At 30.3% G+C, this 27,458-nt stretch overlaps 2 protein-coding genes across 3 annotated transcripts; both read left to right on the top strand.

The window, feature by feature from the left end:
• Positions 1-270: 270 nt before the first annotated feature.
• On the top strand, positions 271-9,274 carry LOC109804027 (FRIGIDA-like protein 4a). Of its 2 annotated transcripts, none has more exons than XM_020365766.3 (3): positions 271-1,281; positions 8,223-8,392; positions 8,507-9,274. In XM_020365766.3, the coding sequence occupies exons 1-3, from the start codon at positions 465-467 to the stop codon at positions 9,089-9,091; spliced, it is 1,572 nt and encodes a 523-aa protein (XP_020221355.1). In that variant the 5' UTR covers positions 271-464; the 3' UTR covers positions 9,092-9,274. The 2 variants fall into 2 exon arrangements, with proteins under 2 accessions (XP_020221355.1, XP_020221354.1); XM_020365765.3 differs by having other exon boundaries at positions 273-1,281; positions 8,223-8,398.
• Positions 9,275-20,235: 10,961 nt separating this feature from the next.
• On the top strand, positions 20,236-25,557 carry LOC109804144 (aldehyde dehydrogenase family 2 member C4). Its single transcript, XM_020365929.3, has 9 exons — positions 20,236-20,394; positions 21,439-21,581; positions 23,193-23,576; positions 23,656-23,745; positions 24,213-24,386; positions 24,465-24,602; positions 24,774-24,911; positions 24,990-25,051; positions 25,139-25,557. Exons 1-9 carry the CDS (start codon positions 20,286-20,288, stop codon positions 25,410-25,412), a joined length of 1,512 nt encoding a protein of 503 aa, XP_020221518.1. The 5' UTR covers positions 20,236-20,285; the 3' UTR covers positions 25,413-25,557.
• The last annotated feature ends 1,901 nt before the right edge of the window (positions 25,558-27,458 follow it).

Here is a 27,458-nt window from a genome sequence, read left to right as displayed (position 1 = left end):
CCTACCAATACCATGCAACAAAAATGATCACAAACATGTAAATAAAAATATTTCTTAATTTTCGGCTAAATGATTTAAAAAAAAAAATACTGTTAAGAAAGCCAGCAAATCATCCATTTTCTTTCATTTTTCATTGAATTTAAAATATAAAAAATCATATATTATAAATTAATTAAAAATTATTTTAAATGAATTAATGTTATTATTCAAATTTTATTACGATGAATGAAAATGTAATAAAAATTGTAAATTCTAATTAAAATTTTGAACATTTTAGCAGAAGACGAAAAAAAAAAATCATCATCATCCATTGTTCGGCACTTCCGGTAGAAAGAAACACGAATCGTCCATAGTTACCGGAATGTGGAAGTTGAAGCAACTCGAAAATCGAAATGTTGCTCTTCCTCTGAATCTGAACGGTTAATTAGGGTTTTAGTTTGAGAACAGAGCGAAAGCACCCTCCAATGGCGGCACCCTCCGACAGGGTCCACCAATTCTTCGACGAACTAGAAGCAAAGAAAACCATCCTCGCCAAATGCACCAATCTCTTCACCATCCTCTCCAAGCACTTCTCCTCCCTCCAAAATTCCCTCACCGTGAAATCCCAATTCCTCGATTCCAAGCTCCAAGCCCTCGAATCCAGCTCCAAGGAAACCCTAGAATCCCTCCACCACCGCGAAGCCTCCATCCCGGAGCGCGAGTCCGCAGCCGCCGCCCGCATCGAGGACCAGAAGGAGGCCGCGCTCGCCGAGCTCCGCTCCACCGCGCCGCCGGAACCCGACCTCTCGGCCTCCCTCAGGTCCCTCTCGCGGAAGATGGACGCGGCGGCGCTGCTGCGGTTCGTGGTCTCGAAGCGGAAGGAGTCGGCGTCGCTTCGGGCGGAGATAGCGGCGGCGATGGCGGAGGCGGTGGACCCGCCGCGGGTGGTGGTGGAGGCCGTGGAGGAGTTTCTGAAGAGCAAGGTGGCGAAGTCGGGGGTGACGGACAAGAGGTGGGCGTGCGGGCTCGTGATTCAGGCGCTCATGGTTTCGGAGCCGAGGGAATATTCTAGAAGGATCGTGGAGAGAGCGGTTAAGGTTGTGGAGTCATGGAAGGGGCTATTGGATGGGGAATCGGAGAGTGGTGCCGCTGAAGTTGTTATGTTTCTTCAGATGGTGGTGTGCTTCGGGTTGAGGTCCAGGTTTGATGATGATTATCTCAGGAAGTTCGTTATGGAGTTTGCTTCTAGAAGGGACATGGCCAAGCTTGCAGCTTCATTGCAATTCGGGGACAAAATCATAGGTTCGGTTTGGAACATGCTACATTTTTTTCAGTGTTTTGTACACATTTTATGTTTACTCTATACTCTATATTCAATACCTTAACGCCTGTTGTCAGTGCTGCTTAAATTGCCTTTGGTACCCACCCTTCAAGGTCCTATCCTTCTCCTTACAATGCATGTGGATTAGCTTATTTTGGGGGAAAATAGTTGTTATTGTTGTTGTTCTTTGTAAATTCCTCAGAGAGCTTTTCAAAAGAAAGCGATTATTTCTCCAAAATTAGGATGAAAGTAATGTAGCATCAGGTGTGGGATGTATCTGGTGATGGTGGCATCGACTATGGCAACCACTTGTCTTTTCTAATTAGTCAAAGGAATTTGGAAATGGGGTCCATTCCATCTGTGCTCTGCAGCAGTGGCAGAGACAGATGGAAGGGAGGGGTTGGAAATGAAGGGAGCTGAATTTTTATGGTGGGGATGAGCTGAGAAAAATTAGTAGTTGGTCATTTAGGGTTTGGATAGAGAGTTAACAGGCTGTCTGCCCATGTTTCTAAGTTCAGGGAGTCATGTTGGGGTGTTTATAGTATAGCTGGGATTTCTGCTCATGATGATAGATTGATAGTTGAAGGGGGTTCGTTGCATATTAATTAGCTCATTTTTATATCCCTTAGTATGTTGGTATGGTATTCTATTTTCTATATTAATCAGTACTTAGAGGAAGGGGATTTGATAGATATCCAAATGATTGGTATGGGGAGCAAACTTTAGAACATGCTATGAGATTTTGGTACATCAAAATTTTAATTACAGTGGAGCTTATTGAAATTTATTTATTTTTCTTAAAGCATTTCTTTTCCTTAGAAATAATAGTCTTTAAAGATTTGAAAGCATTTCTCTGTGCCATGCTAGTCAAACTTGATATTCTACTCCGGATCAGAAAAGAGAAATAAGATTGTAAATTGTGGGATCATGACAAGGATAGTAAGATCGTATGCAACTTATAAAACTCGTATATATGCATATAATTCACTAATAGTTTGTGAGGGATGAGGAAAAGGGGAGTCTTTTAGTATGAAAGTGTGACAACAAAAATAAAATTACGAGGGTGGTAGTGGAAAATGGTGGAAATGAGCTTGACGCTTGAGAAATATTAGTAGTTAAGATTTTAGGGTTTGGATAGGGTTAACAGGTTTTCTGTTAGGGTTCTTCTAGGAGGATCAATTGTCTCGAAGAACAACCAAGAAGGGTAGGGAATCCAAAGAATTGAATGGAATCCGAACAAGAAGAATTTATTGAATTATATGAATTTTCAGAGATTTCATTGTATATCCCGAGCTATTCTTTACAATCTGCTATATAGCAGCAATTCTCTAACAGACTAACAACTTCCCAAACTGGAAGTTTAACAGAATTAACCAACTCATTAAATCTCCTAATGACACGTGTCCTTATGCAAGTCCTGTATCAATCCCTTCCCCTTATGCAAGTCCTTGTCCTCAAGGATTGAAGTTTGGAAACTTCTTCTTCAAGTCATAATAGAACTCCCAGGTAGCATCTTCATACAGCTGATACTTCCACTTAACCAGAACTTTGGTAACAGCCTTGTAACCTCTCTTCACAGTGGTTCTGTCAATGATAGCTTCAGGTTCCTTGGTGACAGCTTCTTCTTCTGATATTGGACAATCTGTTGAAGTGTGTGCTTCCCCTACCAATTTCTTCAATTGTGAAACATGAAACACATTATGTATCAAAGAATTAGCTGGTAATTGTACCTTATAAGCCACAGCACCAATCTTTTCAAGGACTGGATAAGGTCCATAGTATTTAGGAGCCAGCTTTGCATTCCTTCTAAATGCCACAAATATTTGTCTATATGGATGGAGCTTGACAAAAACCAAATCCCCAACCTGAAATTCCCTTTCTGATCTATGTTTATCTGCTAACTGTTTCATCCTCTCCTGTGCCCTTTTCATGTGAAATTTGGCTAGTTTAAGCATTTCCTCCCTCTTTTGTAAACTTCTGTCTACTAACTCCACTTTAGACTCTCCTGGTAGATATGGCAAATAAGTAGGGGGAGTCTGTCCATACACAATTTCATAGGGGCTAGCTTTTATAGAACTATGATAAGTGGTGTTATACCACCATTCAGCCAAAGGAAGCCATTTGGACCACTGTTTAGGTTCATCACAGCACATACACCTCAAGTATGTTTCAACACATCTGTTAACCACTTCTGTCTGACCATCTGTTTGAGGATGGTAAGCAGTGGAAAGCTGGATTTGAACGCCTTGGACTGCCATAAACTCCTTCCAAAACCGACTTACAAACACAGAATCCCTATCACTTGTAATGGTAGTGGGAAATCCGTGTAGTTTGAAAACATTATCTAGGAAGCATTGAGCTACTGTTGCAGCTGTGTAAGGGTGTTGTAAGGCCATAAAGTGGGCTGCTTTGCTCAATCTATCAACTACTACAAAGATAACTTGCTTGCCAAAAGAATTAGGCAATCCTTCTATAAAATCCATTGTAATATGCTGCCATACATGGTCTGGAATGGGTAATGGCTGCAGCAACCCAGGTGATGCAGTAGTATCATACTTGCTCCTCTGGCACACTTGGCATTGCTGTACAAACCTCCTAACATCCTTGGTCATGCCCTTCCAATACACTACTGATTTTACCCTGTGAAGAGTAGAATCTCTACCCGAATGTCCCCCACATGCAGAAGCATGTAACCATACCAGAATTTGTCTTCTTACTTCCTGATCTTTACCAACTACCAATTTCCCTTTCCTTCTCAGCTCTCCCCTCTGCCAAGAAAACTGCTTATGAGAAGCATTGTCAGCCTGCAACTCCATGATGATCCTTTGTAAGTTTACATCAGCTTGCCAAGTGTTTTTAATTGAATTCAGTAACTCTGAAGTAGCTTGATGAACTAGTAGAGCTGAACAATTCATCCTGGATAATGCATCAGCAGCTACATTCTCACGCCCTTGCTTATATTCAATATTGAAATCAAACTCCATCAATTTAATTAGCCACTTCTGCTGGATTGCCGTAGAAAACCGTTGATCTAGAATGTACTTTAGACTTTGATGATCAGTTCTTATAGTAAACTTCTTAGGTAGTAAGTAGTGTCTCCATTTCTGAACTGCAAACATAACTCCTAGCAGTTCCTTCTCATAAGTTGAAAGTGCTTGCTGCTGCTGATTAAAGCTCCTACTAATGTAGGCTATTGGATGTCGGTCCTGCATTAAAACAGCTCCAACTCCTTGTCCGGATGCATCTACCTCAAGCACAAATTCTTTAGAGAAATTAGGTAAGGCTAGAACTGGTGTGTTGCTCAATTGGGTTTTTAATTTCTGAAAAGCACACTTAGCTTCCTCTAACCAACTAAAACCATCCTTCTTGAGCATGTCATGCAATGGTCTAGCTATGGTGCTATACCGGTTGACAAATCGTCTATAGTAGCCCGCCAATCCCAAGAATCCTCTTAATTGCTTCACAGATTGGGGTAAAGGCCATTGTTGCACAGCAATTATCTTAGCAGGATCTGTAGCAACACCCTTTTCTGTGATGAAATGTCCCAAATACTCCACCTTTGTAACTCCAAAGTAGCACTTGGATTTCTTGGCAAGTAGTGAATGGTTTCTCATAATGGATAGGACTTGGTATAAATGAACCAAATGGTCCTCAAGACAGGTGCTATATACTAAAATATCATCAAAAAAATATCAAGACAAACTTCCGTAAAAATTCTTGAAACACAGTATTCATGAGTCCTTGAAAAGTGGCAGGGGCATTTGTCAGCCCAAAGGGCATAACCAAGTATTCATAATGCCCCGAGTGAGTCTTAAAAGCTGTCTTGTGCACATCCTCATCAGCCACTCGAACTTGATTGTAGCCAGATCTCAAATCAAGTTTAGAAAAGATTTTGGAACCATGTAACTCATCTAGCAAGTCATCTACTAAAGGGATAGGAAACCTGTTCTTTACTGTTCCTTTATTCAACTCCCTGTAATCTATGCAAAGTCTCCAGCCACCATCCTTTTTACCAACCAAAACAACTGGGCTAGAATAAGAACTGCTACTGTTCTGAATGATGCCCGATTTCAAGTATTCCCGTATGATTCCATCAATGATGTCTTTTTGTTGCTTTGCATATCTATAGGGCCTTTTATTCACAGGATTTGTACCTTGAACCAGCGGAATTCTATGATCATGTTCAGCTCTTTTAGGGGGAAGAGTAGTTGGCTCCTGAAACACATCTTCAAAATCCAACAACAATTTCTCAATGTTGTTAGGAACAGCAATGGAATCAGCATGGGTTGATAAGGAGTGTAATAAAACACCTTCTCCTGTTTCACACACCTGTAGCATGGATATGTGGACTCCAGCTAAAAGGGTCTTATCCAACCGTTGTTTCCTGACTGTCTTAAGTCCTGTACCTGTGGTGCCCCTCAACACAAGCCTCCTACCATTCACCATAAACTCCATGGTCAATTTCTCAAAGTTCCAAGTGATATCCCCTAATGTAATCAACCATTCGATACCCAGCACCATGTCACAACATCCCAAAGGTAACAGCAGCATGTCAGATTTGAAGAATGCATTATGCAGCAGCCATGAAAATCCTTTGACCATACTGTTGATCTGCACCCTAGCACCATCAGCCACCGTGACACTCAAAGGATCCATGCTAGAAATCTCGCATCCCAGCTTTTTGGCCAGGTGAACATCCAGGAAATTATGAGTGCTTCCACTGTCAATTAGGATATGCAGAGGTTTCTTTTTGAAAAGTCCAGTGACCCTCATTGTTCTAAAGCTAGTAACTCCAGTCAAGGCATTAACTGAAATTAAAGGTTCAACCACATTGCTTGCATCTGTTTCCACTGCTGGTGGGGTTTCCTCATCAGAATCATTGGCCTCCTCCAACTCCAAGACATGGATCTGTAATTTCTTGTGGGTTAAGCTATGAGCAGGGGTGAATGGTTCATCACAAAAGTAGCAGAGACCTTTGGCTCTCCTTTCATTCATATAAGCAGGGGTTAAACTTCTAGTAGTTTGTGGTTTGGGTCGGTTGATTTCCAGGTTTTTGGAAGAGCTAGGTAATAAGGTTGGTTTAAGTTGTTTGGAAAATGGTTTAGGTTGAGAATTAGTGCTGTTTGCAGATTCATACATCTTGGCCAACGAAAAAGCTTTCATCACAGAGGTGGGTTGGAACATCCTAACCATCATCTGCACGTCCTGCTTCAATCCGCCCAAAAAACAGCTCAATTGATTGACCTCCGAGAGTTCCACTTGAGAAACTATTCGATCAAAAATTTCATGATATTCCTGAACAGAATTCTTGTCTTAACCTCATCAATTCAGCCATAGGATCCTCGCATACCTCGCCAAAACGAGCAATCAAGATCTTGGTGTATTCATCCCAAGATGGAAGATTTGATAAACCTACATTCTTGACATAGGCACTGTGCCATTGCAGGGCTTTGTCCTCGAAATGAATCACTGTCAACCGAACTTTGTAATCCTCCGGTGTACCATCGACAGAAAAAAAAGTTTCACATTGGATTAACCATTGTTTCACACCATCACCATTGAAGCGAGGAAAATCTAGCCTAGCCAACCGGGTATGACAAGAGTAAGGGCGAGATTGATTACCATTACCAGGGAAAGTGTGGTTTTCACGGTTACGGAACATCTCCTCAAGACTGTTCTTTAGGGAAGCCCCAATGTCCATGAAGCGGGCTTCCAATGAAGTTCCCATGTCTAAGAAACGCGCCTCCATTGAAGCCTTAAAGCTCTCAAAGTCATCACGAACAGAGCGTGTGTTGTTGGCCATGGCAAAAACATGGTTGGAAGGTCACCTTCTGATACCAATTGTTAGGGTTCTTCTAGGAGGATCAATTGTCTCGAAGAACAACCAAGAAGGGTAGGGAATCCAAAGAATTGAATGGAATCCGAACAAGAAGAATTTATTGAATTATATGAATTTTCAGAGATTTCATTGTATATCCCGAGCTATTCTTTACAATCTGCTATATAGCAGCAATTCTCTAACAGACTAACAACTTCCCAAACTGGAAGTTTAACAGAATTAACTAACTCATTAAATCTCCTAATGACACATGTCCTTATGCAAGTCCTGTATCATTTTCTGGATAAATTTCTGCATTCAGTAAGTCACATCGGGGAGTTTTGTAAATGCTGGGTTTTCTGCATATAACCATAGTTGAAGGGGGGCTCCTTGCGTATTAGCTTCTTTTTTTTATCTCTTAGTATGTGGATATGGTATTCTCTTTCCTATATTCATGAATTTCAAGAGGAAGGGAATTCTGATTGATCCCCAAGAGTTTGGTTCGTCGAGCAAAATTTAAAACAGGGATGTGAGATTTTGGGTCATCACAATTTTAACATGAGGGGTTTATGGAAATTTTGAAGTTATTCTTAGATAAGTTTGCTTGCTTCTTTTTCTTAGAAATAACTTCTATTGACTTCACTGTATATCTATGTGCTACCGCTCTGATATTCTCTTTCAATGTTGCATCTGCTCATTGATATTGATATATGTTAACAAGCCACAACCTTCTACTCGTCTTCTATTCCCTCTTAGCAACCTTTCATCAAATATCTTGATTTTCAATAATTCCAAAAATTCACCTTAATTTTCCCATCACACCCATTTTTGCATGCATGTAGCTCTGCTTTGCAGAGTTAATTCTTTTTTTTTTTCAGCAGTAAAGCAGAAGCAAGATGGCATAGCTTAAATCAATTGGCAATTGAGTTCACGCAGATTTTACCTTGATTCTGATGTATTTGACACTGTCATAATTTTACACTTCTCCATGCAATAGATGTGAATATATATATATATATATAGCATAACTTTTTATGTGATTCATTTTTTGTGGCCAATGCATACATTCTTGCATAGACTAATTAAAGTAAATGATTCATGCAGATATTATAGATGAACTAATTAAAAATGGAAAAGAGATAGAAGCTGTTTATTTTGCATCAGAAGCTGGTTTGACTGAAAGATTTTCACCGATCAACCTACTCAAGTCCTATCATCAGAACTTTAAAAAGAATGTTACTACCACATCGAAAAGGGGAAACAATAATCATGCTGTAACGGTCTGCATAAGTACCTTTCTGATTTCAGTTTCATTAGTGTTTATGTTAAATCAAAGAGAATGTATTCCATTGAAGCATTTCATTCTTAAAATGTGTATCTTTTTTCAGGATGATTCAAGCACTTCGGAGTTGAATTCCATCAAGGCTATAATCAAATGTGTAGAAGATCACAAGCTTGAATCAGAGTTTGACCTTGATAATTTGAGGAAGCGGGCTACCCATCTGGAGAAAACTAAGGCTGAAAGGAAGAAGATTTCAACATCCGGAACTAAACCTCAGAACAAGCGAGGCTCTCGAGGCAGTGGATCTAGCTCTTCCCGTCCAGCTAAATCAGCCAAATTTAACAATGCGCACTCAACATCTTTCAGTCGCAGGAACCTGGCACCTTCTCGACAATCCAGTGGTGCTGGAGCAAGATTTTCTGGTCCATTCAACTACCCTAGCCAGACAATTTTCGAAGGTGCAACTGCAAATCCTTACACAGCAACCTATGGAAGTTCCCACGCTCAAAGTCCAGCTGGAATAACACAACAGCACTACTCTATTCCTGTTGACAGTTTGGGTCCATCTGGTTACCGGTCTAGTGGTTCCTATTCAGGACAGACTAGCTATGGCATATACGATTACATAAATGTTGCCCCTTCAACTTATCCACCTCCATACACAGTAGATCAAACCAGCTACAGGGGATAAGTTTTCGTGTTTCCCCTTCCTGCCCGGCTGCCCGTTGTCTCATTTTGATGCTACTTTCAACTTTTTTTTTTTTCTTCTTCTCATTTTGTGCATGTCAAAATTGCAAATGTAACAAGTCCTTAGAATGTATTTCTTCTAATACATAGATAGATGTGCCAAGGCAAAGTTAGTTCAATTTTTTCAGGTTTTTTAGAGTACTCCGTAATTTTTACCTTATTTCTTGTTTCGTTTTTTTCCTTTTTCTTTTATTTCTTCTTAGCTATTTCCCACATCGCCATGCCGTTTAGTTTTCGTTGAATTGACAAATTAGCTTCTGAAAGCAATGGTAAAAATGCTATTCTAATCGCAATAAAATGCGATCAACATATTCATTACAGAATTAGTCTATGTTAACTATCAATTACCGAAAATGTCAAAAAGGCCTTGTTGGGATAAATGAATTTCAGTTTAGGAATTTTTGCATCTTAAAAAAATTAGTCGTTATCAGTTACGAATATATTTGCTCCAAACCAAAACATTTTCTACAACAGTTAATAGAAGACATTAATTTTCACAAACGTGTTGAATATCCTATTGGATGCAAGGAAAAATAGATTTTTTTTTTGTTATGAAAAAAATAGAAGCTAAATACTAAATGGACTAACTAACGTCTGTTAAAGTCATGGCCCAAATACAAAGAATCACCGAGTCCGTGGTCCGTGGAGGACAGAATGGCATTTTGGTTGTGGTGCCACGGTCCAAATCTTGAGCTCACCAGACCCATATTCATCCGTCTAGGGCTTTACGCCATGAAGGCATAACAAGACTTAGCCTCACCAAGAATGTCTGATCGATTCAAAAAAAAAAAAAAAGTTTTCTTACTATTATAAATCTCCTAATAAATGATACTCAACACCTTGGGAGAGGAAGATGGTATCTCTTGTGACCAAATTAATGCGTTTAGAGAATTAGACTAAATCAGTTGTGGAAATGCCCCCGCTAAATTTTTAAACTATAATCTTATTATATGATTATTTTTTAAAGTAATTGTGAAATAAATGAAAAAAAGGGTTTTTACTTTTTAGTATTTGAACTAGCTATTCAAATCCACAATAATCTCCATTAACGATATGTGACAGACCACGTAACATATCAGGAAAGTTGGATATTTTATTTTCATTTTCTCCTTTTGTTTTTGCTAAATCAAAGTATCAGAAATGGTTCTAGGTTGAGAATGTCACTTCCTATAATTGGTATTTGAAAAAGTATTCTCAGAAATTGTTGATTCTCTGAAGTATAAAATATGCTCATTTGTATCCTTCTTATTTCCATGATAAGAGGTGAATATCTTGTAGGAATGAAAGTTATTTTCTAAGATAATTACTTTTTTTGTACTTCTTTCCCCAAATATCTTTTATTTTTCAATTTCAATTTTTTTTTATGAAATTACTAATTAGTAATTACCAACCAAATATATTCGACGAAATGACATTGCTAGACGGAATATATTCTTGTTGATGTGATTCATGAAAATCTATATTATACCTTGAAACAAATTTCAATCATTAATCACACATTAGAATTCTGTTTGCAGTATTTAACTTAATATTCAATTAATACATATGTTGAGATGATATAATCAAACAATAATTGGATATTTTCATAACATACAAAACAATTCTTTAAGATATTCATTGCCTCTAAAGGGTCAAAGTTCATCATCTATATCTTGTTTATAGTTTTGTTGCGTAATATGTCTGATCCTTTTTTTGCTTCCAACAGCTTCCATGATCCAAGCAAGGATCCGTCTAGCGTAAAGAAAGCGATAGAATTTAAAAATACTATGCAAACCGACTCACGCAGCACACGATAATTTGTTATTGACCAAGTCAAATCGATCTGCAAATTAAATTTTAGCATGAATACTGTAAAAGCAATGTGATGAAGGGTTTCTACAAGAAAGATAATATAATGTAGATATTATATGCCAAACATTCAACAGGGAAATAACAGTCCATCTATTTACATAACAACCTATCCTAATGAAGAGAATAAATGGTTTAGGAATATATCTCAAGCCATTGATTTCATCTTAACTCTTGTTTTCAACCGTTAAATCTCTTTGTTTGATTACGAGTCTGAAAGGTATCACAGTTTTAAGACAAAAAAAATCAACTATATCATCAACTTAATATTATGCTTGACTATAACTGTTTAATCTTTAACACACTTTTCTTACTTTATCTTTTGCTTCTATTTTTGCTAAAAGCTTTTTTTATTTGCAAATTATTTTTAAGTGCATTAAGTAATTAAATGAACTTTGTTTTATCAACACATCTAACTCAACTTCTCAGAAATCTTAGAATAAATAGATTTATTATGATTGTATACATGTCTCAAAAATTTGAAATTTTGTCAGCATAAATTTATTATGGTTGTATACACGTCAAAAAATTATTATTTTTATTAAATATAATATTCAAATATCGATAAATATGTTGAGAAGATATAACCAGACAAGATTAATATGTTATGTAGCATTAGACAGTTAAGAAAATTCATTTTTTATTACTTTTTATTGCAACAAGGGCAGCAAACGTATGTTTTTGGTATATACTACAACAAAAAGAATTTTTATAATATTTTAAAAATATTATCTAATTATATATAATTATTATTATTTTATTTTTGTGATATATTACAAATGTTGTATAAAAATTTTTAATAACATTTTTATATAATTAGATAATATTTTTCAAATGTTACAAAAATAAGATAATACTAGGTAAATATTACTAAAATAAAATAAAATATAATACTGATGCCGGTTATTTAAAGCAAGATAGTACTTAATATATATATATGTATATGTATATGTGTACTTAATATATATATATATATATATATATATATATATATATATATATATGTATATGTATCTCTGTCTGTGTGTGTGCGCGTGCGTGCGTGTGTGTGTGTGGGGGGGAGGTGGGAGAATGCTAATATATTTTCATCTATTTTTTAGTAGGAGTATGTTAGTAACTTACACCAGAATTTTATGACAAAAAAACTACTCATTTTTTTTTTATTTGATTAATTCGTACAAAGGATATTATAGTAATTTAATTTAATTTTAAATAAAAATAAAATATTTTATCTCTCTTATTAATTTCATTCTCCAATTCATTTATTTTTTATTAATTGGTTTTTATTTGTTCAGAGAGAGAGGGGGGTGATATCATGAGAGATGAGAGAGAAATGAGTTAAAGAAGGAATTTAATAGGAAAGAGAAATGAGTTGGAGAAAGAATTTAATAAGAGAGAGAAATGTGTTAGAGAATGAAGTTAATAAGAGGAAAAAAAATTTATTTTCATTTAAAATTAAATTAAATTACTGTAATATCCTTTATACAAATTAATCAAATCAAAAGAAATGAGTGATTTTTTTGTCCTAAAATTTGGATGTAGGTTGTTAACATACTCCCACTAAAAAATAGGTGGGAGTATATTAGCATTCCCATATATATAGAGGAAGGTTCAAACGACACCGGTGTAACTTTTACTAAATGTTACACCGTTCAATAACTTTATATTAAATGTGAATTTTGAAAATCCAACCGTTAGATTGAAAGTTTATGTCTCTTAGATCATATATGTCAAATTTTGTTAAAATTGAACAACAACTTGAAGGTAATCAAAGTGTTCATATTTTAGTATATTTTAAAATGTATATATTACGTCAATTTTATTTTATGAGAATGAAGTATCAAATCATCTTAGATTAATATAAACAAATTTATTTTATGAGAATGAAGTATCAAATCATCTTAGATTAATACAAAATTTGACATATATGATCTAAGAGACATAAACTTTCAATCTAACGGTTGAATTTTCAAAATTCACATTTAATATAAAGTTATTGAGCGGTGTAACACTTAGCAAAAGTTACACATATATATATGAGGAGGGTTCAAACGACACTGATGTAACTTTTATTAAGTGTTACACTGCTCAATAACTTTAAATTAAATGTGAATTTTATAAATCTAATCGTTAGATTGAAAATTCATATCACTTTATATGTGTATATCAAATTTTGTTAAAATTGAACAACAATTTGAGGGTAATCAAAGTGTTCGTATTTTAATATATTTTGAAATAAATATATTACGTCAATTTTATTTTATAAGAATGAAGTATCAAATCATCTTGGATTAATATAAAATTTTGTATATATGATCTAAGAGTAAAGAACTTTCAATCTAACGGTTGGATTTACAAAATTCACATTTAATTTAAAATTATTGAGTAGTGTAACACTTAGTAAAAATTACACTGGTGTCATTTGAACCTTCCTCATATATATATATATATATATATATATATATATATATATATATATATATATATATATATATATATATATATATGCATGTGGGAACATGTATTGACTAAACATTTTCATTATAACATCTATACAAAACAATATTTTAAGACATCCGTTGCCGCTATAGGGTAAAGTTCAACTTATTTGTCTCCCTCTTAGGATTTGTTTTGTAGCATCTTGCTCCATGTTTGCGCTCACCAGCTTCCATAGTCAGCTATAGCTTTGATATGTGAACCCCTATATAATGATCCAATATATTAATAAATAATATGCAAACCCATCAATCACGCACACACCATGCTAAACAGAAAACAAAAAATTATTAAAATGAGATATTACTAATAATCAAAATTTATGGGAAACTCATATCTGGTGTAAGGGAAAAAAATGGATTGATTTACATTATAACAGACTTATTTGGTCCATATGCATAGATATAACTCTCATCATTTTTACTAGTCATATATATATATATATATATATATATATAAACTATATATTAATATAATGTATCATATTACTAATAAATGATTTATTTTAAAACATAATATATCCATGTATCTAATTCAGTGTGTTGATACAATAATCATAAGGTTTGTTTCAGAATTAAAGGAGTCGATAGTGTTCGAATTTTTGTCTGTGTTAAACTAAAATTTAATCAATAATAAACTAATAATTACATTTTACAAAATACAGATTAATCATTAATTATATGGGTATGTATGATATAACAATCCTCAAAATCATCGCTTGCACCTCCATAATTTGTCGGAAAGAGAATCGTCAAATTCAAGACTTTTTCTTTATTTAAAAAATTAATTTATTTTGAGATATGAAAAACTAAATATTATTTAAGTAAATTTTACTTTGTCTAACAAAATCTTTTATTTACACATACGCAACCAAAAATTGAATGTCTATGTACATGCATGAATGAATATCTATGAATTATAATAAACTTTATTGTTTGAATTTCAACGCCAAATTATTTCGTGTTTCTCAGTCTCTCGTGTTGGACGGCCAGAGAGAAGATAAAAATTGGCTTTTGATTTTGGGTGCTAACAAAATTCTGGCTATGGTGTCTTTGTCGCGTCGTTAATTCTGGTTCAATGCTCGTCTTTCGTTTTTTTATCTCACATTTTTTTTTAATATTATTTATGTGTCATTTTCCCCCTTTTTTTAAAATCCGGCTCCGAAAATATCGTCACGATGTAACGTAAATACATAAAACAAAAGTAGAAGCCGAAGGTGTCTGAACAAGACACAATTGTTTACTTATAAAATATCTTGTTTGAGAAAAAAATATCCCCTTTGTCTTAGCCTATGTGTGAAGATATATGTTGTATTTTTATTGATTCTGTAATCTGTATACATATTATAAAGCTCTCACAGATATATCGCTCATGCTAGCAAAATAAACGAGCAATACCAACCCGTAGCTAGTTCTAAGCAGTATTGTATTTGAATTTTCTAAATACTATCTCATATTTAAATTTTGTAAATGGAAAAAAAATGATTGATTAAAGACTTTACTAATTATAAGTTATTAGTTAATTTTTTTTTTTAAAGTTAGTCATTAAATAAAATCAACAGATATTTCATACTTATAATATGATGATTACAAAATACTTACAGAAAATATACCGAAAAAATAGGTTATATAATGAATTGTTAAAAAAAATATAAAATAAAGAATGATAATAATATATAAAAAAGGATGTGATGAAAAATAAAAATAAAATGATATATAATAATAATAATAATACAAACTCATTATCCTTACACGACATACGTAAATTTATATAAGAGGACGTTTCTGTCATTTCCGTAAGAGAAATTTCATAAATAACTCATTCAAGATATATATAATACTTTTATCATTTAAATATTCTTAAGATTTATTTTTGTCTTTTATTGTTCAAAAGATTAATGTTAGTTGCTTATTTCTCAACTTTTGTTAATTTTATCTTTTCAAAATTGTTATTTTTTAATTTTAAAATGTAATTTTAAATTATTTTTTATTAATTAAATATGTGAACATATGTGTTATTATTTGATTCAATAACATAAAAGTTATTGAATCCAATTAATATTCGAACTAAGAAAATCATAAATATTATAAAAATAACATAAAAATGAATCAAACAAATAATAAAAATATTTTAACCTTAAATTCTAAATAATCAAAAAAATTAAAATGTTTAATATTAGACTTTTTTAATTGTTTATGTAATTTATTTTTTATACGATTTTTATTAATATATATAGTAAAAAAAATTATTTAAATGTCAATTAAATTTTATAATTTTTATATAAATTAAATTAAGAGAATAAATTTTATATTTTTAATGTATATAATTTTTTAAAAAAACTATGTCTCAAATTATCTTTTAAAAAAAAGGTCATATTGACTAAATTTTGAAAATAAAAAATCAATTAAATATTTAAAAGATAAAATATAAAATCAAAAATATAATTTGACTTATATAATAATACACAGCAATAAATTAAAGTCAAAGCTCACGTCTAAAGAAAACGTCAAAGTATATCCGCCAATCATAGAATGGCAAAAAAAAAAATTGTCCGTTGATATCTCTAACTGCATATATAAAATAAAAGTTATAAAATCATTAATCTATAAACTAGTAATTTTTTAAACTTTATGTTACAAAATCTTCAAGAAATAAGCGAGTTTAATTTTAGTATAATTAAATATATTTTTAATTTTTTTTTTTTTTTAGTTTTAACTTCTATGTTTTTAATTAGTTTAACAAGTATTTAAAAATATTTACCGATTTTCATAAGTTTGTAAATACTTACTTAGCAGATACATTTCTATGTCAAAAGAAAAAAAAAACAGATACATTTTTGCAAGTAAATACTTATTTTATTATTTTATATAACATATCATTTATAATATCAAATATAATAATTTTGCAACAAATGTCACATACAGTAATATACATAAGTGTCGCTGTGAATATTAGGTATATATCCATTTGATATATAACTACACAATTTTAATTTTTTAATGTGATTTAACAACATATCTTATATGTCAGTGTAATCTATACTCGTATTTTTTAAACATATATCAATATATGTTGTATTTATAATGTAGGTAAAAATAGTTCTTAATGACACATATTGTGTCACTATAGGGTGTGTGTGATATTATATAACAATTTTCTTGTGATAAATACATTTTTACTCATATTTTATATAACATATTATTTATAATATAAAAGTTTAAATATTTTTAGTCTCTCAAATTTAAGATTGTTGTCTTTAGTCTATGTAATTTTTAAAAGTCTTGTTTTAATCCCTCAAGTCACAATATATCTAAAAGTGACAAATTAAAACAATTATGCACTATCAACGAGTTTGATGTGATATTTTCACTAGCAAGAATATTAGTAGGCATATTTTATGCAATAGTATTTTATAAATTCTATAACAAAATTTGAGTATAAGGACTAAAATAATATATATTTTTTTAATTACAGAGACTAAAAGGACCAAATTTACATTTGAGGAACTAAAACTAAATTTACCTTAAATTTGATGGACTAAAAACATATTTAAGTATGATATAAATTGAAAAAATGGCTACTTTTTTTGAAGGACGTTCTAAATAATTTATTTTTTTATATTGTTTGAAATTTTATTCATTTAATAAATTATATTAAACATTTTAATAGCAAGTAGATTTAAATGTAAATTTAATTTTAGTTGTTAGGAGTGGAAGATAGTGATTTTTAATGTCACTAATGAGTTTTAATAATATTTTGAATTCGTTTAGAATGAGCCCAAACAGAGAACACCTTGTATGAGTCTTGATTTGGTCACTTCAAGCAAGTTAACCCTCACTTTAAGGTAACATAATTCGCCTTAAGCATTCAAGAATTTGCTCTAATCGATGATAGATAAAGACTAGCCCTACAACATCATATGTCAACTCGCTCTGAGCAAGTAAATCCTCACTTTAAGCCTCTAAATTTTGCTCTAAGTGCCCAGAGTTTACTCAAAGAGAGTCAAGTTAGAGAACATATGTGACTTGATTGCACCAACTCACTTTGAGTGACCGCATCAATGTTCTGAGTGAGTAAACCCATAAAACATCCATAATTCTCTTGAACAAGAATAACACTATGTTATTTAACTCCAAGTCCTTCACACATGGAGTTTAGAAATCAACCACATGTAACATTAAATTTCATATATATGCAACACTCAACTCATTTCCAATCAAAAGCAACACATGTAGCCATCAAAGTATCAAGATTATTCATTTTCACTTAACTCATGAAAGAGAGCATCAAAAGCCAATTTCAACATGCAACATACTTTGAAATTAACAACTAACAACTCCATTAAACAAAAATTTTAGCTTCCCTTACCTTAGAACAAAGTGAAATCGATGAAGCATTCTAAGCTACTCCGAGATAGAAGAAGAGGTAGATGAGTTTCGCACTCTTAAGCAACATAAAAGACTTATCTCTGAGGACGTGAACCAACACTCCACAATTGATCTCACTTGTCTAGGAGATATAGAAAAAGAAGTTAGAACTTAGCTTCTCCTTTTAGGAATCTCTCTCTAAGATTTATGAAAAATTAGAACTTATGCGATTAATTTCATTTTAAAACAAAAACCATATATATTATGCTCCGCATAGTTAAATTAGACATTTATCCATAAAAATCCTCGATTAACACAACTCATGAGATTAGTTAACTTTAGAGTTTTTTAACATTAAACAACTTACCAACAATAACTCATAATTTAAAAACAGCAACTCTAAAAAAATTTCACAATGTTACATATTCATTATATTCATTAATGAGTATTCTTTATTGTTCAAACTACGGACATTTTAAATATCTTTTTTATTATGCAATAAATCACTATATATACATAAATAATTACCCGAGTGTTTTAGGATTTTTTTTTTAGTAAAAGCATTCTTTAGATGTTTTTCTTAACAAATAAGGTTTTTTGATTTTTTTTTTAAACTTCTTAACTATCTCCATTTTATTTATTACATTTATTTTTAATTAAATTTTAATATATTTAAAATTATCAATAATTAAAAATAATTTGTGTCACAATATATATTGTTTATCATAAACATAAAATATAATTTATATATTTAAAAATATTTATTTATATAAAATTTAAATATAATACAATTTATATAATTAAATATAATATTTATTTAATTATTTTTATGTAATTTTTATTATAATTTTTTATTATATATTATATTATAAACATTTAACTTGTGTAGTGCACATAAATGGAAATACTAATTATATTAACCAGTGCGTTATGCAAATTTAAATACATATTTATTATTAAACAAGAGATAATTAATGAAGTTTAATAATGTCATCGATGAATATTTGAATTCATAGTTTCATACATTGAATATTACATAATTAATTATTACATTTATGAAATTTAATTTTAAAAAATGGTATTAATTTATGCCGTAACAAACAAAAGTATTATTTCATTCATGATATGAAGTATTTATTGTCGAAAATAATGGATATATACAAGTCAAATATTTTCTTCCTAACATAATTTATTCTATACTTAAGATTAAGATTCAAATTTTAAATAATTTGATTAAAAGACATATGTCTTACCACTTGTATTAATTAATGTTAATTTATAACTATTTTATAGTATATAAATTTGATAGCATTTCACAAATATATTACAATTTTTAATTATATATACACCATATTAAAGTACTAATTATATTAACTAGCATGACATTTACCTGAGAATAATTTTATGTACATGTTTATTATCAAGGGATAAGATGCTTTAATAGTGTCATTGATGTGGAAAATTTAAAATTACAGCTCTCTTTCTCAACATATTTTCAATATATAACATTTAATATATACTTTTTCAAAAAATTTAATTAAGTTCAGTTAACTTTCTTTCAAAAAAATTATTATCAAAACATTATTTACACTGATATTTCTATAAAAAATGCAAGTATTACACAACTCTCTATTTTTGTATTAAAATACACATTTTCCTCTTTAAGTAAATACAAATATGTCACACTTTCAACAATTTATCTCTTAATTTACATATTTAATTATCATATAATTATTATCAGTTTTTTTAAACTTAATTATATATTTAAAATAAATACTTTATTAATTACTATTTTCACAAAATATATTTTTAAGTTTTCAAATTAAAAATTATTAAATTTTACGACTTTTTATCAAATGAGTGAATGCTAACATAACGAACTAAAATATTTTAGCATATATTTTAAATTTTATAATGAATACTTTTTATTGATATTAAAATTTTTTACACTATTAATAATATTAAGTTAAAAATACTCTAAATTATATATTTTAATATAATAGAATAGAATAATAATAATATGACATTTATTTTTTAAAAAAAGAAAAAATTACTTTATTATATATTTTATCATATGAAGAAGAAATAGTCTAATATTTATATCTCTTAAAAAAAGAATAATTTATATTAATAATATTAAATTAAATAGATGAAATTATATATTTTAACATGAAAAAAAATCACGAGTAATTTAATTAAGAATTTAAGTGGTTTTTACTTGGTTCAAATTTCATACCGTTGAAAAAAGAAAAAAAAAAAAACAGATGGGAGTTTTTACAAAATTGTCATTTAATGGCAATTGTGCATTGACATTAGAGCTTGTTGTTTTAATTATCCTTGATGATATTTTTCTGGCCTATATAAGAGTGACAGTGGTGCGAGTCTGTTTGTTTCTCATAGCGACTCCTTCTGCTTTCTCTCACAACCATGACTTCCCTTACTAACACTAACGGCGATGCTGCCTCCGTCAACAACCTCCCCACCGTCACCTTCACCAAGCTCTTCATTAACGGAGATTTTGTTGACTCTGTCTCAGGTTAATATTAATATAATATCCCTCTGCACTTTCATTCTTTAATTTCTGCTTCTTTTACCTTTCTATATGCTCTTTCTATTCCTTTTTCTTTATCTTTTTACCACTGATCACTGATCACTGATGTATCCGGATTCATAAATGAAATACACCTACAAGCTAGAGACAATATACCTCTGTTTCATAGATACATGTAAAGTCCTGAATCGTACTTTAACTCTGTTTGAACCCAAACTTTCTCTATTTTAAGTTTTTCTTCAAATTGTATTCTCTTTTTGCTAAAAGAACTAAATAACTAATTTATAAAAATATTTATTTCTTGATAATTTTTTTACCAGAAGACTTTTATATATATTTTTTAATTAACTTTAATATTAAGAAGATAAGATACTCGTATTCTTTTTTATAATACTTTTATTAACTCTTTAATTTATCTAATAATTAATATGTTTATTGTATTATTTTTATTGGCCATATACATGAAAATATAAAACAAAAAGACTTGCAAAATATTTTACATACACTTATTTTATTTATCATTTATTAAATATATATAAATGACTATTAATAAAAGATATTTTTATATAAAAAATAATAATAAAGGAATTATTCTAAATTGATTCTAACTGAGCTTTAAATTTAGTTCAAATAAAAAATACCAGACAAAATATAATTTAATTTATACCTTTTTTACGATAATCACATCAAATATTCATCAACTTTATAATTAATTTTTATAAAAAATCTAATTGACAAGTTAATTATAGATCCAGATTCAAAACTTTATTTAACCAACAAGTTGTTGGTAGCTCTCTATACCTACTACATGAATTGTTTATGGTGTCTCGTCTCACTCATGTCACACGGCAATTTTCATGATTTAATTAGAAAATCAAAATTTGTAATGATTTAATATTTTGTATTATTTGATTTTGAAAAATGAAAAATTAGAAATTGCAGACTGCAGAGGTAGGTTGACATAAGAAAGGATGTTTATTTTTCTTAATTATTTTGCAAACTAAAAGTGTTGTTGCGTGGAAAAAACAGGAAAGACATTTGAGACAATAGATCCGAGAACAGGAGAAGTGATAGCTCTGATCAGCGAGGGAGAGAAAGAAGACATAGACATTGCTGTTAAAGCAGCACGTCACGCTTTTGATTCTGGTCCATGGCCTCGCCTCCCCGGTGCTGTACGTTCATTTTCCCCTTTCTCTCTTTTTTTAAATAATCAAGATTGAATATTAATGCTACTGCTTAACTAATACTCTCAACTTCATCTAAAGGTATATGATTACCTTCACTTAAGTACAATTACTTTCACCGGAGGATACTTATAATAATCTTGAAAAATAATTACCTTTTGCATTTGATTACTCTTTCAATATTTAATTTTATTGCATTACTACGTGAAAAAAAAGAGAGTAACATATTTGTAGTTAATTTATTAAATAATATGTTCATATCATATCAATATAAATGATATGGTAAAATAATTGGCAACAAAGATATACAAAATTAAGTAAATCTTTGAAATAAATATTATTATTATTATTGAAGCATATGCATGCGATTCCGATTGATATACAGATATATAATTAATTAACATCAAAATTCTTATGTGATTTATGAGTATTTAATGCTAAACCCATGTGATCCATATCTGAAATGTCGATATTATTAATTACAATTTTATTTCAAGATTATTTTTTGAAACATGTAAAATTTAAAATTCAACTTCTATTAACGGTAATTGGTAACTCAATATATATATATAAGTTACAAGTCACTCACAATTCACAATGAGTTGTATTTACGTATTTAAATATGACTTTAAGATAATTTTTTTTAGAGGATGACTTTAAGATAATATATATATATAGAGAGAGGAGAAATGTTTATTTTAAAAATAAATTTACCTAAACTTACTATGTTCAATATCTTATGTTCTACACCAAAATTTAACAATTCAACCATTAAATTTTAAATACTTAATATATAAATCAAGTTTACAAACTTTAAAAAAATTTAAAAATTATTTAATACTTTATTTTATTAATTCAAATTAACAAATAATTATAAAATTATTTTATGCTTTAATTGTTTTATTAGAGGAAACGAATTCATATATATATATATATATATATATATATATATATATATATATATGACTCTAATGTTTTACTTTTAATTTAAAAATTTTAATAGTGTAAAACATTGCACCTATTCTATTGTAAATTGCCGTATTATTTCATAATTTTGATACACTTTATAACTATAATTCAATTAAGTTTGTCAACTATATGCCAATATTAACTTACATGATTGTTTGTAATATGAATAAAAAAATATAGTTTAAGAAAATTACATTAAAAATATTAAGTTAATCACCTATATACTACTAGTGTAAAGTTTTTTTACACTGCCAACCAATTAGATCTTTTAATTATATCATGTCACTGTTAAAAGTAAATGTATTTATAGTGACATGACACAATTAAAAGATCTAATTGATTGCTAGTGTAAAAAAACTTTACACTGGCAGTGTATAGGTAATTAACTCAAAAATATTTTAAAGTTAATTATTTTTACTCCTGTGATGAAAGTGTGACTATATCTGTTTGGTTTAAATGTTGCCAAATGTAAATTTGAAAAGCACACCTACGAAAACTAAAAATATTATTGACTTAAACGAATATGAAATAATTAGGATGAAATTACAATTTTGAGTACTAAAGTGAGACATTAAACTCAGTTGCAACACATGAAAATTGACATGAGATATGCGAATGTGATATGATCAGGAGAGAGCAAAAATTTTGATGAAATGGGCACAACTAATTGATGAACACGCAGAGGAACTTGCGGCACTAGATACGATTGATGCGGGGAAGTTGTACCACATGTGTAGGAACGTGGAAGTTCCTGCAGCAGCAAGCACTTTGCGTTACTATGCAGGTGCTGCTGATAAAATTCACGGAGAGGTGTTGAAAATGTCCCGAGAGTTCCACGCTTATACATTGCTGGAACCAGTTGGTGTTGTGGGACACATCATTCCCTGGAACTTCCCCAACACCATGTTCTACATCAAGGTTGGACCTTCTCTAGCTGCTGGCTGCACCATGGTCCTTAAACCTGCAGAGCAAACACCCCTTTCTGCTTTGTATTCTGCTCATCTTGCTAAATTGGTATGTCTCATTTCTTTATCAACCATGGCTCTTCACTATAGGTAATTCAGCATAAGCTTATTGGGTTTTCCTTTTCAAGGCTGGACTCCCTGATGGAGTGCTCAATGTTGTGCCCGGATTCGGCCCAACTGCTGGTGCTGCATTAAGCTCACACATGGATGTTGATGCGGTAATTTATGTCAAACATTTCGAAGTACCATGATCTTAAATAAGAATGCTTGAATTGTCTTGCTGACCAAGAAGCATCTACACTTTTAAATAGTATCCATGTCATATAATGTATATATAATATGGTGTCATCAGTCATGTAAGTGAACAACACTATTGAAACGATGTAGTTACGTAGAAATTCACATTTGAGGAAAAGATGGTTAAAAATTGAACTGAGTGAATCTCACATCTTTCTATAGTACCCATCCTTTTGGGGTGTTTTCTTGAACTCTCCATAAGTCTTTTGAAAAAAGTTTATATTTTCATTTTTAAATTTCTATGTCAATATCGATAAATTGTGATAATTTTTTCATAATTTATTATTAAAACACGAATTCTCTTGTGATTTAATTTCTTTAATAGTATATTAACTTTACGTTAACTTTATACATTTTATTATGTTTCCTAACTTGGTGGCATGTTTAGGTTAGCTTTACTGGTTCAACGAAAACAGGTCGTGAGATCATGCAGGCTGCAGCTAAGAGTAACTTGAAACAAGTTACACTTGAATTAGGAGGCAAGTCACCCCTCATAATTTTTGATGATGCTGATATAGACAAAGCTGCAGAGCTTGCTCTAATTGGCATCCTATATAACAAGGTGAATTTACTTTCAAGAAATCCCTTTCTTTTATCAAATAGCTTTGCCAACACTTGATTTCTTCTTATGTGACTACAGGGAGAAGTTTGTGTTGCAAGTTCCCGTGTGTTCGTTCAAGAAGGGATCTATGATGAATTTGAGAAAAAATTAGTGGAAAAGGCAAAAGCTTGGGTAGTTGGAGACCCCTTTGATCCTAAAGTTCAACAAGGACCTCAGGTAAGAAAAATAGGCAGTGGCATAGGTATTTCTACACTAGTCCTAAAATATGTATCGGTTGTTTTCTTGTAATAACTCCACAACTCAATATTTTTGAAAATTGCTTAGCAACAAAGAGAAATAATTAAGCTAATTATCTATTGCCTAATAACAACTTTCTGTATATCGTAGTGTAACAAGACACAATTTGAAAAAGTTCTTTCATATATCGAGCATGGAAAGAGAGAAGGAGCTACCCTTTTGACCGGGGGTAAAACAGTGGGAAACAAAGGCTACTTCATTGAACCGACAATTTTCTCCAATATTAAGGTGAATTCCTAGTGCACAAAATTATCAATCGGGTATCTTAAGCATAATTAGATAACTAACCATCATGTACCCGTTTAGGAGGATATGCTTATAGCACAAGATGAAATATTTGGCCCTGTTCTGGCGTTGAAGAAGTTTAAGTAAGTTCATTTTGATGTTACTTTCTGGTGTTTCTTACGGTGAAATCTTGTATTTAATATGTCAACTATGTGATATATGAAAAACAGGACCATTGAGGAAGCAATTAAGAGTGCTAACAATACTAAGTACGGCCTAGCAGCAGGCATAGTGACAAAGAATATTGATACAGCAAACACAGTGTCAAGGTCCATTCGTGCAGGCACCGTTTGGATCAATTGCTATTTTGCTTTCGGCGATGATGTTCCCTTTGGAGGGTATAAGATGAGTGGATTTGGAAAAGATCATGGATTGGAAGCCCTTCACAAATACCTGCAAGTTAAATCTGTTGTTACTCCCCTTTATAATTCTCCTTGGCTTTGAATAATATATCTATTGCGTGGATTTTTATAAATGCACTGTTATGTGCCTTCTTGTGGCCACTACCTATCAATTTCCATCTTCCACAATGTATGAAAATAATCTTGTCTCTGCTATATTATCAAAAGTACACTCTGTTTTTATGATCGATGAGTGGGAGGAAAAATAAAATGGAGAAAAAGTCGAAAAGAAAATTATCTTCTAAGAGAAAAAGTGAATTTTGTTGTTTGGTTTGTATTTAAAAAGTGAAAGGAAAGAAAATTAATTAGGTAATTTTTGAAAGTATAACTTCGTCGTATCATATTAACTTTTATAAAAGATATTCTCTTATAAAGGTAAATTATTATCTATATGGTGCATTTTTTTTCTTAAATTTCCAGAATTGATAACTTTTTAAGAAAATTCTTGAATTAGTATAAATCGTATTTGTGAAATACGAATTTTACAGTAGAAGTTTTGTTTCATAAAAACGACTTCCATTCACTTAAAAAAAAGTCAAATAAAATATAAGTTGTATTTTAAAACACGACTTCCATTCTTTTCAAAAAAAAAAAAATAATGACATAAAAAATATTATTTTAACGTAAATATTATATATATATATATTGTCTCAATTTGAGACACAACTTACCACTTTGAAAGGGGAAAAAAATAGTAAAGTCGTGTTTGGTGTTCACGACTTTTGCAAAATATAAGAAAATTAAGTCGTGCTTTTTAAACACGACTTTCAAATTACCCCAATTTGGAAATATTTTTAAAAGTATCCATTTGAGATATCTTCTTAAAAAATTACACCAAATACGTGAAAGCCTAAAATGATACCTTTGGTCTAATGAATATGCCACCTAGTTTCACGTACTTATAAAAATATAGATCTTCCACCGTTTCACGGATTTCCTGTATGTGAATAATATATCTTTCGTGCCAAATTGCTTTTCAAAAGTTGCTTCTAGAAGTTAATTAAACTTTCTACCAAATAAATATTTGAATGAAAATTTATTATAATTTTATAGAAACACTTTGAAAATAATTTTTTAAGTTTTCAATGGAATCTTTTGTATTTGAACAGATGGCAAAAGTAGCTTCTAAAAGCACGCCAAAATAATTGCTTCTACTTATTCTACTTTGGCTGATATGTAAAATCAAATTAATTATTCATTAAAAATATTTTTTAATCATTTTAATTAATATTTAATTTTATTCAATCAATACTATATATATAATAAATATTTAAAAATCATGATTATAATGATATCTTATTAATTGAATTAAATTTTAAGATTTTTAAGTTAATTTTTTAGTGAATAGGTTTTTTATATTTTATTCACTTGTTCATTACTAGTAATAAATTATTTAAATTTATTTTTTATTTTTTTATATATAACTACAGTTATACATGTCTTCTTTTTTTCTTTTTCTTTTTTAAAGAAAGTATAACTTATTCTTATCAAATTGATTCCTATAAAAATAAAATATTACATCTAATTACAACTTCATATTTAAGAAAGGAATTAAATATTAGTTTAAAATTTGAGCTAACAATTTTTATGGTGTGTTTGGATAAAAAAATTTAAAAATTCAAAAAATTTGAATTTATTAGAATTCAAATTATTTTAATTTCAATTTCCATCATTCTTTAAAATTTTATTTGGATAAATTAAAATTTTTAGTTTGGATATCATAATTTGATTTTTACCAAAAGTAAAATTGATTTTAAATAAATAATTATACATATATATATATATATATATTGAGATTTTATGATTAAATTTTATTAAAAAATATTAACTAATTTTTAAATATTTATAATTTAAAAAAAAATAGATAATATTTAATAATTTAAAATATATTTTAAATAATTAATAATTAAGAAATATGGAGGGATAAAAGATATATATATGAGATAAGAAAAATATATATAATTTTTTAAAAAATTTTATTTTATTAGAAGAATTTAAAATTATACTATTTTAAAAAATTTTATAAATTTTTTATTCAAACAAATTTTTTGATTTCAACGTATTTTAAATTTTTTTTAAAAAAATATTT

Source organism: Cajanus cajan, chromosome 2 (assembly GCF_000230855.2).
Source record: "Cajanus cajan strain Asha chromosome 2, NIPB_CcT2T_4, whole genome shotgun sequence".
Taxonomy (NCBI): Eukaryota; Viridiplantae; Streptophyta; class Magnoliopsida; order Fabales; family Fabaceae; genus Cajanus; species Cajanus cajan.
The sequence above is the reverse complement of the archived record's forward strand: the minus strand, read 5'-3'. Positions and strand labels throughout refer to the sequence as shown.

Bases quoted from the DNA above. Each gene is read 5' to 3' on its own strand.
- LOC109804027 (XM_020365765.3), top strand. From the start codon at position 465: ATGGCGGCACCCTCCGACAGGGTCCACCAATTCTTCGACGAACTAGAA. The intron at 1,282-8,222 runs GTTCGGTTTGGA...TGATTCATGCAG, and splicing joins ATTCGGGGACAAAATCATAG to ATATTATAGATGAACTAATT. The intron at 8,399-8,506 runs GTCTGCATAAGT...ATCTTTTTTCAG, and splicing joins ACAATAATCATGCTGTAACG to GATGATTCAAGCACTTCGGA.
- LOC109804144 (XM_020365929.3), top strand. From the start codon at position 20,286: ATGACTTCCCTTACTAACACTAACGGCGATGCTGCCTCCGTCAACAAC. The intron at 20,395-21,438 runs GTTAATATTAAT...TGGAAAAAACAG, and splicing joins TTTTGTTGACTCTGTCTCAG to GAAAGACATTTGAGACAATA. The intron at 23,577-23,655 runs GTATGTCTCATT...TTCCTTTTCAAG, and splicing joins CTGCTCATCTTGCTAAATTG to GCTGGACTCCCTGATGGAGT.